The sequence below is a fragment of the Miniopterus natalensis genome, chromosome 1, assembly GCF_054644295.1.
Source record: "Miniopterus natalensis isolate mMinNat1 chromosome 1, mMinNat1.hap1, whole genome shotgun sequence".
Classification (NCBI taxonomy): domain Eukaryota; kingdom Metazoa; phylum Chordata; class Mammalia; order Chiroptera; family Miniopteridae; genus Miniopterus; species Miniopterus natalensis.
In genome coordinates this window covers 2,417,169-2,430,656 of record NC_142081.1, presented here as the reverse complement: position 1 = coordinate 2,430,656, position 13,488 = coordinate 2,417,169, and the positions used below count along the sequence as shown (strand labels likewise).

The 13,488-nt window shown below is 62.8% G+C and overlaps 1 protein-coding gene across 1 annotated transcript; it reads left to right on the top strand.

The window, feature by feature from the left end:
* Positions 1-7,494: 7,494 nt before the first annotated feature.
* On the top strand, positions 7,495-10,293 carry LBHD2 (LBH domain containing 2). Its single transcript, XM_087818072.1, has 3 exons — positions 7,495-7,563; positions 9,001-9,157; positions 10,196-10,293. Exons 1-3 carry the CDS (start codon positions 7,495-7,497, stop codon positions 10,291-10,293), a joined length of 324 nt encoding a protein of 107 aa, XP_087674198.1.
* The last annotated feature ends 3,195 nt before the right edge of the window (positions 10,294-13,488 follow it).

Below are 13,488 nucleotides of genomic sequence, written 5' to 3'. Positions count from 1 at the left end.
AGGTCCCAGCCTGCCTCTCAGCCCTGTGACCCCGGCATCCTCCATGCTCACAGGGTCCCCATGACTGAAGGAGCTAGGCAAAGCCCCCCGACATCTAGGACACAGGAAGTGTGGGCGCGCTCAGCTAGGATCCTTCCAGAACATTTCCGTGCCACACAAACCTACCTGTGCGTAAAGGGACACATTTTATTTTATTTTTTTAAATATATCCCGATTGATTTCAGAGAGAGGAGAGGGAGAGAGAGAGAAACATCAATGATGAGAGTCATTGATCAGCTGCAGCCCGCACCCCGGGCATGTGCCCTCACCGGGAATCGAACCCTGATCGCCTGGATCCCAGGTCTATGCTTAACCGCTGAGCCACGCCCGGCCGGGCAAGGGACGCATTTTAAACTTTATATTTGTTACACAAAAGGGGCTCAGGACAGTCACCGCTCACGTACAAACACCTGGAGAAGGACCTGCGGCCACCTCTGTGAGCAGGAGCTGCAGCTCAGTGGAGTGGGGCGGGGGGGTCGCCTGTGGCTGGCCAGGCGGGTCCTGCCCTGCGCCCCGGGCGGTAAGAGAGTGCTCCGGAGGCTCCAGATTACACCCCACCCCCGGACCCCGAGCCCCGCCAGCCTCAGTCTCCCCTGGCACAGCGTGATGGGCTGGGGCGCGGCAGCGGGAAGGACGGGCGACAGCACTGTCCCCAGGGGCGCTGGGCCGGGGTGGGGCGGGCCGAGCTCCCCGCCGGCTCGGCGCGGGGGGGACGACCGGGACCCGGTGGCTTGGGCGGGCGTGGCTTTGGCTGCGCTGCCTGGGCCAGCTCGGCGGAGGGGCAGCCTCGCGGCGCCGCAGCAGCTCCAGCCCACGCCCTGGTCCCACGCCTGGGCTGCCCCCTGTCCCCACCTGTCCCAGGTCACCTGTCCTTCGAGCGGGAAATCAAGCACTGCCCCTCCCCGCGGCCGCCTGAGCACAGCTCTCTGATGGCCGGTCCGGCCGCCCGCCCCCGCCCGCCTGAGCCCGCCCCGGTCCTTCCCTCTCCGCCCGGGTTGCGCTCCCGGCGCGGGGGCGAGCGAGCGCCCGAGGCCTGCGGGGTGGAGAGCAAGCCCCCTCCTGCGCAGCGAGCGGCGTCGGCGGGGCGCGGGGCCCTGGATGCTGTCCAGCTGCGCCCCCGGTTCTCGGACCGACCCGCTCTCTCTGAGCCTCAGTTTCTCCGGCTGTGCGGGGGGGGGGGGGGGGCTGAAGCTGCAGGCGGGGGCGGCTCTGAGTGGGGGGGGAGTGTCACCAGGGCCTCCTTCTCTGGCTCGTGCACCCTGGAATCCCCGCCCCGTGGGGGGAGAAAGGGGGCGCAGCGACTCGCAGAAACAGGGACGGAGAGACAGACTCCGAGCCCCCAGGTCCACGGGGAAAGCGGGGCGGGGCGTGGGGAAGGGCTCCGTGCTTCCTTCACCCCCACTCCCACCGTCGGAGGGGGCCAGGCCCCCAAGCCCGCATCCCACAGTCTGCCTTTCCCTCGGGGGCGCGGGACGTAGAGCGGAGGGGTGGGCGCCCCCGGCTCCCCGCCCGCGTGGCGCGCGTCTCTGCGGCGCGGGCGCCCAAGTCTCAGGGCAGGTGGGCGGGCGGGGGTCGCTCGGCCGGGAGGGGGCGCTCGAGCGAAGCTCCGCGGCCCCGGGGAACGCGAGCGCGTCTGTCCTCCCTCGACGGCCCGCGCGCCCGGCTCGTGCCCAGCCTCGGGCCCGCACTCGGCCTGCCCCTAGTCGCGCCCGGTCGTGCGGCGGCGCAGGCCCGGGAAGGGCAGTTCAGGCCCGGGGGACGCGCCTGGGTCCCCGCCCCCCCCACTGCAGCCTCGCTGGGAGGACAGACGGCGCCAGCCGCAGGGTCCGTCCCTCCGCTCCTCCTGCGGCTCGGCGGGGGCGCATCGTGCGCGGGCCTCCGGGGGCGCCGAGGTGGTGGCCGGTGGCAACGCCGCAGCTCTTGGGAAGGGCGCCTGCCCCGCGCCCCGCGCCCCGCACCCCGCTCGCCCTGCTCCCAGGGGCTGCCTCCTACTGTGGCATTTTTACAACTGTGGAATCTGTTTCCATTGGGAAGAAACGTCCAGAAACGGCCAATATTTAGGGGCGGGCATTTCGCGTTGCAGTAAAACAGCCAAGTTCCTGCCCCAGGGTCGTTCCTTCGCGCGGGCCCAGACGGCAGGGCAGCGGCAGGCCGCTTTCTCCGGCCAGACCCTCCTCTTCCCTCCCGTTCCCTCGGCCGGTTCATCCTTGGCACCGTCCACTCCTCCCCTGGGGTCATTTACTGGGGACCTTCTGCCCACCGAAGGCAGAGGGGCTCAGTCCTGGACCTGCCTCTCGCAAAGGGCCCAAAGGGTCAGCACCTGAGGACAAAGTGTAGGGCGACCGTGCTCGCACCGCGCCTCAAAATATTAGATGTTTCAAGTGAACACCCCGAAGCTGCTGCGTGGCTTTGCTCGGCGGTGTCCGTGGAGTCTGGGGTTTTCACCCGAGGGTGGCCGCCAGAGGGCTCCGAGAGCAGACCTTCCCGGCCGGGCCAGAGCGGCGCCCCCCCCAGCGCCCCCAGCCCGGGAGTGCCCTCCCCTCCGCTCAGGCTTTGGAGGGTGGCTGTGTGGGTGAGGGGGCTGCGAAGGGGCCAGTTCCAATCGCAGGGATGGCTGGTCCTCCGTCTTCATTAGTCCACTCCCTCCTACTGCATTGGCAGGGACAGGGAGGCCCAGAGAGGGGCGGGGGGCCCCCTAAGGACACACAGCAAAGGCTGGGCTTGGCCAGGACACAGCTCTTGCCTCCAGGTCTGTCGGTTTCCTGTGGAAAGGTCCCTGGGAGGTCGCGGGCGGGGGCTGGGGGGACAGGAGGGAGGAGAGGAAGCAGAATGGAAGACTAGAGGCGAAGGTGGGGCTCAGGGCTGGCTCTGCAGGCTCAGGCATGGGCCTCCAGGCCCAGCCATAAGGAGACTTCCCGTCCCCAGCTTTCTGCTCCGTGATCAGAGCTTTAAGCAGCAAGGGCCTTGAGCCCTGTGAGGAGCAATCCCCAGGAGCTGTGACACCCATCAGCTAACACCTTGGATGACATCCAACACCTTAGGTGACAGCTAGCACCCTCATTAACAAGTACCGAGAGCAATTTCTGCCCAAGTGGAAAGGAGTGGGGTGGCCTTTTGGGGGCTGTAGGGGTGGGAGGGGGAGCATGCAAGCACAGACTTTCCTGACATGAGTGTGTCTGGGTGTTCAGCAGTCACAGTGACCGCTCCAGCACCGCTTTGTGACCATAAGGTTCGGGGGATTTCGAGTGGACAAGTGTATGTATATGAGCGTGTGGGGGGTTCTCCTTCTCAGAACTTAGCTGGCTGGGGACGTCCCTGCCTGAAACCTCCCAGAGCTCCCTGTTGTCATCAGGCCCCATGATCAGGGACACAGCCCTGTCATGGACACTACCAGTCCCAGCCATGCATGATGTGTGCCTGCCTGTTTTTTCAGTCTCACCTCTCTTTACACCCACGTCACCAGGTCTCCCATGCCACAGACACTGTGCCCAGATCAGGCCTCTGCTGATCCTGCTGTGAGCCCCCCCTCCAGTCTCCCCCTGAGGAACTTGTACCTCCATTTTCTGGTCATGGGATGACTGGAGGGAAAGGGATAAATGAAGACTGAGGACCAACCATCTTTGAGATTGGAACTGTCCCCTTCCCAGGCTCCTGACCCACATACTCACCCTCCAAAGCCTGAATGGAAGGGAGGGCAACTCCCTGGGCTGGGGGTGCTTGGGGGGTGGAATTCTGGTGTGGGGGGCGGATAGATGGTATAGATAATGGTGGGTAGGCACTGGGAGCATGACAGATGGAGGCGCTAGATTATGGGAGGTGGGAGGTTGGTGGATGGTGAATGCACCTATATAGTGGGAGTTGGTTAAGTGATAAGTAGATTGTAGATTGATAGATGGAGACTAGATGGATGTGGACACCAAACTGATGAATTGATGGATACTGAAAGAACCTATAGTGGATTAAGTGCAGGTGATAGGTGGTGGGTGGTGGATGCTTGGTGGGTGGCCGAATCATAGAAGTATGGGTGGATGGTGGATGATTGTGATGGATCTGTCCGTAGAGTTTGGATAGATCGGTGATAGATAAATGTGAATGGATATACAATTGATGGCTGGATCATTAATGGTGGACAAGTAAAGGGTGGCTGGACGGGGCATGAATGGGGGACTAGATGGGAGCAGATAAATGGCTGGTTCTAGGTGGATGGATGACGGGTTGAGGTCTGTGGGAGTGTTGATGGAAGGTGAATGGTGAAGACATAAACAGATGGTTTCTAGGTTAGTAGATGGCAATTGGGGGAGGCATGGGTGGTGGTTAAATGAGGCGTGGCTATCGCTGGGGAAAGGGGTGCGTGAAAGGTGAATGGTGGATGGGTAGAAGGTGGAGAGACGGATGGGTGGGTGGAAATGGTGAGTGGTTTGCGGTACACGGATGGTTTAGTGTGTAAATGGAAGACAGACGGCACGTGGATGGTGGATGGATAATGAAAGGATGAGTGGGGGGGGGGCTTGTTACGGTGGGTGGGTCGTGGCGGGTGGATGCTCACTGCGATCTCTGTACTCTGTCCTGAGCACCTGGAATAATGCTTGGCACATAGAAGGCACTCAATAAAATCTTCTAGAATGATGAATGTGGACGGATGGTAGATGACACCTGAATGGGTTTTGGATGAACAGTGAATTATGGCTGGGTGATGGATGGATAGATAGAAAACACTGTGAGATGGACAATGAAGGGATAGGTAGGGATAAGAGATGGGTGGGTGGTAGATGGTTGGTGGGGAGGTGGTGGGTGGATTGTAGTTCATAAAAATAGGAATGGGTGAGGGAGTCATTATGAATGACTGATGGTGACTGAATGTAGATGGATGAACTGTGGCCGACTGGATGGATGGAGGCGAGTGAATGGGTGGTGGATACATCCCAATAAATGAACAGTAGATAGATGGTAGGTTGACACTGACAACCAGATATATGGTGGGTGGATAAGTGAATAGTAGATGGGTAGATAGTTGTTAAATACTGACAGAAAGCTGTTATATGGTGAACGATGGATGGATAGGTGGTGGGTGGATGGATGGGTGGGGAATGCATGTTGGGCTGATGGGTATTTTCCCAGTGTATTAATGCTTGGTAGATGGTGGGTGGGATGGTAATGGATGGGTGGTGGTTGGCTAGTGGATGGCGATTGGAATTGGATGGTTAATGGGTGGTGGATGGCGGGTGGTGCCCGGTGGGTAGGGGATGAGTGTGGGATGGTGCATGGTAATGACAGTGGCTGGATAAGTGGATGCTGAACGCTAGCTTGTGGGTGTTGGATGGGAGTTGCCTGTTAGCTGCTGCGTGGTGGGAGGGTGGGGAATTACGCAGGTCCGAGGTCATGCGCCTTGGCCGCGGTGTCAGGTCTGTACCTCCAGCTGGATGAGACTGAATTCCTGGACCTCAGACTTGAGGCTTGGGATCTCAAGTGACCGAGAATCAGGTTCTGCGGATGTGATCTTGTCAAAAAGAGGGTGACACCGTGGTCCTACCTGGGAGCCGGGCTGGGAGGACTGAAACACTGGGGGGGGGGGCAGGGGCGTGAGTGTGAGTGAAGGGCCGGGCCAGCCGGCGTGTGGGCGGGGAGGGAGCCGGAGCGGGGGAGGGCGAGCCCAGAGCCAGGCCGAGCCAGAGGGACTGCCCAGCCGCCCTGAGCATCCAGCCCGCGGGGAGGGTGAGTGAGGCGCAGGGCACCCCCTCCCCACCCGTGCCCTGGCCCACGCCCCGTGCGCCCTGGCGGCCAGGCGGCGGGAGTGGGAGAGGGGGAAGGAGGCGGATTGGGGGGTTTTGTGTCGGAGCTCCTGGGAAAGAGGAGGGCGTGGGGACCACGGTGAGCCCTTAGATGCTGGGCGTCAGGCTTGGGCGAGAGCGGTGCCCCTGGAGGCTGTGCACCTACCCCCATAACTGGCCTTACGCACCTGGCAGCCGGCAGCAGTGTGGGTGGTGGAGCCTTGATGAGCTGGTGCCCCCACTGGCACTGGCCCCTGGGCGGGGGGCAGCCCTTGGGCACTTGCCCTCTGCTGCCTGCCCCAGGGGCTTGGCCCAAGGTGACAGCTTTCTCACCTGTGTCTGTCGCCCTCTTTCCTCTATCTGTATTCCTTTCTGGGTCTGTCTCTGTCTTCTCTCTGTGTCTCTTTCCCCAGCTGTTTCATCTGCTGTGTCTGTGGCCAGCAGGTTTCCTGTCTCTCCGTCTCTTTCTCACCTCGTCTTGGTCTCTGTCTGGGCTGCCCTGGGCTCCAGCCGAGGTTCTGGGTGCCTGGGATGAGATCCAGAAGGGGCTCATTTGGAGGGACAGACCTGGGAGCAGTGGGCAGGGGTGGGGCTGCCTTTCACGTGCCCTGGCATGGGGAGGGGGCACGGTGGGTATGGCTTGGTTGCCCACTGCCCCAGGATGCCCAGTGCAGCGTGTGCCCCCATCCCACCTCCCCAGGTTCTCAGTGGGGACTGAGCTGGCCTGAGCTGGGTGTTTGGTGAAGGAAACCTCATTTCCCAGAATAGCAGCCCTCCTCTTTTGCTGGGTGCCCACAGGGCCCCCTCCCCACAACCAGCAGGCCTCACAGACGGTCACCCTGCTGATCACCGCTCTCCCTCTGCCCAGCCCCCACCCAGCACTCCTGCCCTTGCCCGTGGCCCTGGCTGCCTCCCAAGCAGTGCCAAAGGGAGGTGTCCCCTGCCAGACCCCACCCCCATCTCTGCCTCTGGCCTAATGCAGGTGGAGAGGCTGAGGCTGGTGCGCCCTCTTCCCGGAGCCCCTGCTGTGTGGTCTCTGGCCAGTCCCCTGCCCTGGTGCCCGGCCTGAGTGGGCGAGACCAAGTGCAGGCAGGATGTCGGTTTCCCTTCAGCTCTGGGTTGAGGGCCGGGCTCTGGGTGTGTTGGGGGGTGTCTGTGCTCAGGAGGGGCCTCAGGAACTGGGCGCCTTTGCCTCCAGCTGACTTGAGCCTGGCTCCTGCTACTCCCAGCCTCCAGGGTCAGAAGCCGATTTGGGTCCCTCCACTCTCTGTGTCCCTCCCGCCCTGTTTTCTGACTCAGAACATCTTCTCTCCTCCTACCGGGCTGGCTGCCTCTTGCTCCCCCCCCCCCCCCCCCCGGGGCCTCAGATCAGCTGACCCTCTTCCAGAAAGCCTCTGTGGGCCTTAAGGCCGGGTCAGCCTCACCCACTCCCGCCCCTGCCCTCTGCAGTGCTGGGCACACTGCGTGGTGCCCGCCCAGGGCCCTCCGATGGCGGGCCGGGGCAGGGATTAGCAGTGACAGAGGTCCAGCTGGGCTGTGGGCGCTGGGCCCAGGCCTGGGTGCGCTGGATGTGGCTGGAGCAGTGTGAGGCCTCCGGGAGGAGGGTGGGACCCAGCATCCGGCCCGCAGCGGACCTGTCCTCACGTCTGTCTGTTCGCCGTCTCCGCGCAGCCCCCGTGGCAGAAGCATGAGTGGCGCCCCCCCCGCCATGCCAGGGCCATGCCCAGCCGAAGAGGCGGGAGGCCGAGCAGGAAAGGTATGTCGTTGGGGCCCTGGCGTTAGTGCCCGTCCTCAGCCTTGAGGGACAGGAGGGAACCAGACTCGTGGCCCAGCTCATGACTTGGGGATGCCTCAGTGCACCCACCTGCGCCGGGGAGGCGGCTGCTCCTGTAGAGAAGCCTGACAGAGAAAGTGACAGAAGGCCGAGCCGCCCCGGCTTCCTCAGCACCCCTTCGGGACCTCAGGGACCCCAGGGCAACCTTCTCCCTGCTGGGCGAGGCGAAGCCAGGGTCCTCTGCCCTCGGCTCTAGTTTTCGCAGGGGGGCAGGGTATCGATGAAGCTAAAGAGTGAGCTCCTTACACAAGGACCACGGTCTTTTCTTTTTTAATTTTTATTTTATTTTATTTTAAAATATATCTTTATTGAACTTAGAGAGAGGAAGGGAGAGAGAGGGAGAGAGATAGAAACATCAACAATGAGAGATGAGAGAGTCGTCATTGATCGGCTGCCTCCTGCACGCCCCTGACTGGGGATCGAGCCCGCAAGCAACCCGGGCACGGGCCCTGACCGGGAATCGAACCCTTGATCTCCTGGATCAACCGCTGAGCCACGCCCGGCCGGCCAAGGAGCACAGTCTTAAGGTTCTGAGTTCTTGTTGCTGACGTTGTTGGGGGGAGCAGGGCAGAGAGGCGAAGAGGTAGCCTGCAGCCTGTGGGTGCAGACACGGCTTCCCTTCCTGCAGGGCAGAGAGGGAGACCCAGGCCCTGGAGCTCCAAGCTCTGCTGGCGTGGACCTCCCTCACCCGAGTGGCACACTCCGGGTAGAGTGACACCCCTGGCCCCTTCTCCAGGCACTCGCGCCATTGGGGGGAGGTGGGCAGGGCACCAACCAGCCATCCTGCTAAGTAAAAGAGGAAGGGACCAGCCCGAGCAAAGGCACGGAGGCGGAGGCGGGGCCCGCAGGCCAGTCCGGGCTGCGGGGCGCTGGGGCCAGGCGGGAGGGCCGGGCAGTGACACTGGCAGCTGGAACCTCTGCCTCCGAAGGCCTTGAATGGAGGTGGAGGCGCTGAGGGCACCAGCAGGGCTTGAGGAGGCCCCCGCACTGTGGGCTCTGAACAAAGAGCCCAGGGCAAGCCGCTCAGGTGGCCATGGCAACAGCTTCCCAGCTCCTCTGAGCGGGTGGGAGACCAAGGACACAGCAGGGAAGACCCCAAGAAGGGGCCCTGCAGGGTACCGGTGGGGGGTGCACACTGACCGTGTGACCTCAGCCTCTCCAGCCTCAGGCTCCCGTCTGTGAAATGGGCCTAAAGGGGAAGCCCAAGTGGGTCCTACGGTGCCCCAACCCCTGGGGTGGGGTGGAGGACAGGCTGGGACCCTCTCAAAGACGTGTGTGTGAGGGCCCCAGGACAGGAGCAGGAGGGAGTGGGGAGCCCAGGGCCCGGCATTGCCCTGACCCCTGCCCACCCTTCCGCAGGCTGCAGCGGGTGCCCAGGAGAAGGGCCCTCGGCTGGGCCAGCGGCTGCCCTCTATCGTGGTGGAGCCCAGCGAGGTGGGTGCTGTGGAGAGTGGGGAGCTGCGTTGGCCCCCAGAGGGCACCCAGAGGGGTGCTCCCCAGAGCCAGGCTGCTGCTGGTGAGTGAGGGCTGCCGGTGGGGGTTCCCCCCCAAAGGAAGGAGTCAGAAGCAGGGTCTCCTTCCTGCCCACCCCTGCAAGCAGGGCCCTGCTCGCCAGCCCCCATCAGTCCACCCTTAAGCCTCTGCTTGGTGCCTAGGCACTGCCTGGCCTTGCCCGCTTCCTGCCACCATCCCCTCTCACCTGCACACGAGGTCCCTTTAGTCACTGTCACCCCGGGTCTGGCGCAGGGAGGTGAGCAGCAAGCCTTCGTTGGATGAGTGACTGCACTTCTCACCCCTCACCATCCTGTCCCGCCTCTTGCCTCTTCCCCCCTCCTGCATTGTCCACTAGGGCCTGGAAGGGGTGAGGGCATGGGCGCTGAGCAGGCCAGCCAGGTGCCACAGGTGGGGAGATGGGCCAGCCCACAGGTGCCCTGGTTAAAGGCCAAGGGGCTGCTGAGGCCGGGGAGCTTCCTGGAGGAGGTGTGGGTAGGAGGGGTCAGCAGGAGCCAGGGCTGAGGCAGAAGAGACAGCTGGCTGGGCTGTGGGGCTCTGTGGAGGGCACATGAGGGGCATTCTGTCCCCTGGTGAGATGAATTTGGCCTTAGCTGGAGTGGCTTAGCGCCCTGCCTGCCCTCTCCCCCTCCTCAGGTGTTACCCCTCCCACAGCGGCCCTTGCTGGTCAGCCACCCCCTGAAGCTTGGGCTCAGAAGGGCCTGTTCATGCCATATCTCACCCATGCCCCCAAAGCCGCCTCGCCCTCTGTCAGGTTTCACTCAGAACAGGGTGGGACTTGGGTTCCAGGGCCTCCCCATGTCTGCCCTGGAGCTCCCCCAGTCTGCCTGGTGGGTATGCCAGGGCAAGGGGTGCTCCTTCTCCCAGAGCTGGGCCTCATCCTTCCTCCCTGACCCAGATACGTGCACCCAGCACCCCCCTTTCACCTGTGGGGAACTTGTGGCCAGAGCCCCCAGGCTGCAGTCCCCCACCCCCACGCGTGTTCTTGCAAACCTGTCAGAAACGCAGCTCCACCCACAAGGAGGCCTCCGTGTTTCCACAGCCCCCTCCCCGAGCCTGCCAGGAGCACCCGGGGAGGCCCCAGACGACACTGGGAGCAAGTGTGCGAGCTCCGAGGACCAGGTCCCCACCGCCCAGTAACAGGACAAGGGCCAGGTTCTGCTGTCCCTGCCATTGCCCTCTGACAGCCGAGTGGCTCAGCCCCGGGGGGGCCGGGCCGGTGCGCGGGGGACAGAGCTGGGCCACCGCCGCCGGCCTCACGGAGGCTGGCCAGGCCCGTAGCCCCTGCGCTCTCCTGCCCACGGTCAGGGTTGGGATCACACCCCTGTGTTCCAGGGTTTGAAGCAGAAATAAAGGCTTTTCTTGATAGTGGGCGCGCTTGGTGGGGACTCGAGGGGCTGAGAGCCATACTGGTTCTGCCAGTGCCCTTCCAGACAGCTGGGAGCCCAAGCTGACCAGCCAGGCACTGAGAGACCGCTTGGCTGTTCTGTGTGGGGCGGAGGTCAGGGCAGCTGGGGGGCTCCCCAGGGGCGCTAGTGTTTGCCCTTTGGGCCCCCTACTCTGCCTCAGCCAGGGTTGCCCAGGCAGGACCAGCTTCCTGGAGGTCCCCTCGCCACCCCTCCTGCAGCCCTGGCTGGACCTGAGGGCAGGAGTCTTGCTATCATCTCCCTCTCCCCTGGGTACATAGGGCATAGGAATGGTATAGGGGGAGGGTGCCCTGTTCCAAACTGGATCTCATTAATACCTACAAAAGTCCCATTTTACAGGTGAGGTAACTGAGGTGTGAAAGGAAGTGCCCAAGGCTATAACGGGATCCCTGAGGCTGGGAATCCCCCAAACTAGACACAGAGCCCACGTGGGAGATTAGGTGGCACCTTTTCCTGGGCCACGTGAGGGTCCTGTCTCTCCATAGGGCCCGGCGACATTGTCTCTTGGCCCTGCCCCACTGCTGCAGGACAGGGGAGCCCTGCTGCCTGGTCAGGTTGGCATGGGGGCAGAAACCTGATCGCTGGCTCGGCCCACTCCCCAGGTGTGCCATCCTCCCACCCTGGCAAGCCTGACCATGAGGCCTGAGGAACCTGAGGGCCTAGCAGGGGGCAGAGTGGCATAAATGTTAGCTCAACAAAGCACACAGGCCCAGGCAGGGTGGGACCAGGCCCGGGGAGCACAAACGGGGAGGCAGGAGACAGAGGCCCTCTGTTCCTTCCTGCAGGCCTTGCTAACCTCCTGGATACATAAGGCACCTTCTCCAACCCTCCTTTCTTGTGAAAATAGCTCCCCCTGCTCCCCACATAGGGGAGGTGGGAGGCCGAGGCGCCCAAGTGTGCTGGCAGCCTGGGAGTCGGCTTTAACTTTAGCCTGGTGACCCCTGGGCACCACACACAGGCCCAGGGCGTCTCCGTGGGCCTTCCCCAGGTCTGCAGCTTGGGGAGGTGTCGGACTGTCCTTCAAGGCCCCTCCTGTCTGGTCCCCAGGCGGTAGGAAAAGGGGGGGCATTTTACAGGAAATGCTGTCAGGACTTGCCCACACCTGGAATGAAGGGCAAGGCGCCTGAGTGAGCAGGTGCGACTTCCAGGTGCCCACTGTGGAACGCTGGGTGGGCAACCGAGCCACGCACAGACGTTTCATCTGCACCCCTCCCAGGCAGCGAGTGCGACACCCGCGTAAACACAACTTTCCAAGGTCCCACAGCTGACAAACAGCTGAGCTAGGAATCCCAGGTGTGCCCAAGACCCAAGCGTGGCAGTGCCCACGATGCCACCCTGGAGCTCACCATGTGACAGGGCAGGTGTTGGGTGGAGGCCACTCAATCTGAGGTGCCAGGACCTGGATGTGCCCCTGAGCTGGAAGGAGGTGGGTGAGACCCAGGGAGGGAGCCCCGTGGGGGCGGGCAGAGCATCTCGACCCCATCCTGGAACAGCTCAGGAACCTGCAGTCACCAACCCCGAGCCTTAAACCCAGCACGGCCCCAGCCCACCACGGACACTCGCCCACATTGACGGTAATGGTCCTCTGGTGCCAGAGACAGACGCCCACCCGGGGTTAAGCCCTGCCCCTTCCCCCTCACTGCCCAATGGGCTTCCGGGATGGGTCACCCCTTCTTGGCAGTACTCACCTTGGAGCGACTGAGGCTCAGACGGGGGCACTGTCTCCTGCCAGGCCCACAGCCGGTTAGGGGCACAGGATGGAGCCCAGGCCCCCTGCCCTCAGACCCCTCTGTCCTGGAGCCAGCCGCAGTATAGGTGGGATTTGCCACCTCTGGCCTCTGCATTCGGGGTGAGAGGGCCTGGCCCCCCAGGAATGTTGAGGACAGGCAAGCATCTAGCGATCAGGGTCCTTGTCCTGCCTTCCCGACCTGGGACCAGGTCCTCCACTGAGGTGAACCCACGGATCCCACAGCAGCCCTATTTGGCAGAGGAGTCAACGGGCTCAGAGTCAGAGGTGTCTCTCTCAAGATTGTGCAGCCAAGCTCCTGGCAGCCACCTCCAGTCCGCCTTCCCCTGGCCCAGGCCAGACCAGCCCTTGCCCCAGGCTCCTCTGAGAGGCAGGGGCTTTTCCAAAGGGATTTACCAGAATGTTGGAGGGAAACAACATGGAGATAGAATAAAGGAAACATTTCAGCCCCTTGCTGAAGGGTGGTCACAGGCTTAGGCAGATGTGGGGTGCTGGGACTCAGGGAGATGTCCAGGAGCAATCCCCAGGCCCTGGGCACCACCAACTTTTCAGGGACCTGCCTCTTGAGTGGAGATGGCCCACAATTGGAGGTTCCAGGATGTGCCCTGTGAGCTGGGGTGCAGGAGAGTCAGACTGAGGGTCCCCCAGGTCCTGCCACCCCAGAATAACTCCATCTTCAGAGGCAGAAAACTGGGCTGGAGGCCTGGTCTCTCTCTCTCTCTCGCCAGCTGTGTGGTCATGAGTAGGTTCCTGCTTTTCTCTGAGTCAGTGTCCCAATGCAACCTGGATAGAGATCATCTACCCCACAGGTCTCCCGGCAGGACAGAGGTGCCCCAGGACCTCCACTCAGTAGCCCTGGGAGGTCATCTCGTGGGGATGGGCCCTCTGTCTCTTGAATTGTGCTTGCCCCTCCCATCTGTCAGTCTCTGACTGTTAGTGACACACGGAATGGGGGCCAGCGAGCAGGCCAGCCTGAGCGAAGAGGAAAGGCCCACCCAACCAGCTGGGTGTCTCATGGGCTTGAACTGGGACTCTCATGACCCCACTTCACAGAGGGGAGCCCGGAGCTCAGGGGGCTAATGGCTCAGGTGGTAAACCAGAGGGCTTCCTGGAGGAGGTGCTGGCATCTCTGAGGTCAACTTGGCCCACCTGCAGATGGCA

What these genes read in the sequence shown, in the direction of transcription:
- LBHD2 (XM_087818072.1), top strand. Translation starts at nt 7,495, where the DNA reads ATGAGTGGCGCCCCCCCCGCCATGCCAGGGCCATGCCCAGCCGAAGAG. An exon ending in CGGGAGGCCGAGCAGGAAAG is followed by an intron (nt 7,564 to 9,000) that starts GTATGTCGTTGG and finishes ACCCTTCCGCAG; the next exon opens with GCTGCAGCGGGTGCCCAGGA. An exon ending in CCAGAGCCAGGCTGCTGCTG is followed by an intron (nt 9,158 to 10,195) that starts GTGAGTGAGGGC and finishes GTGTTTCCACAG; the next exon opens with CCCCCTCCCCGAGCCTGCCA.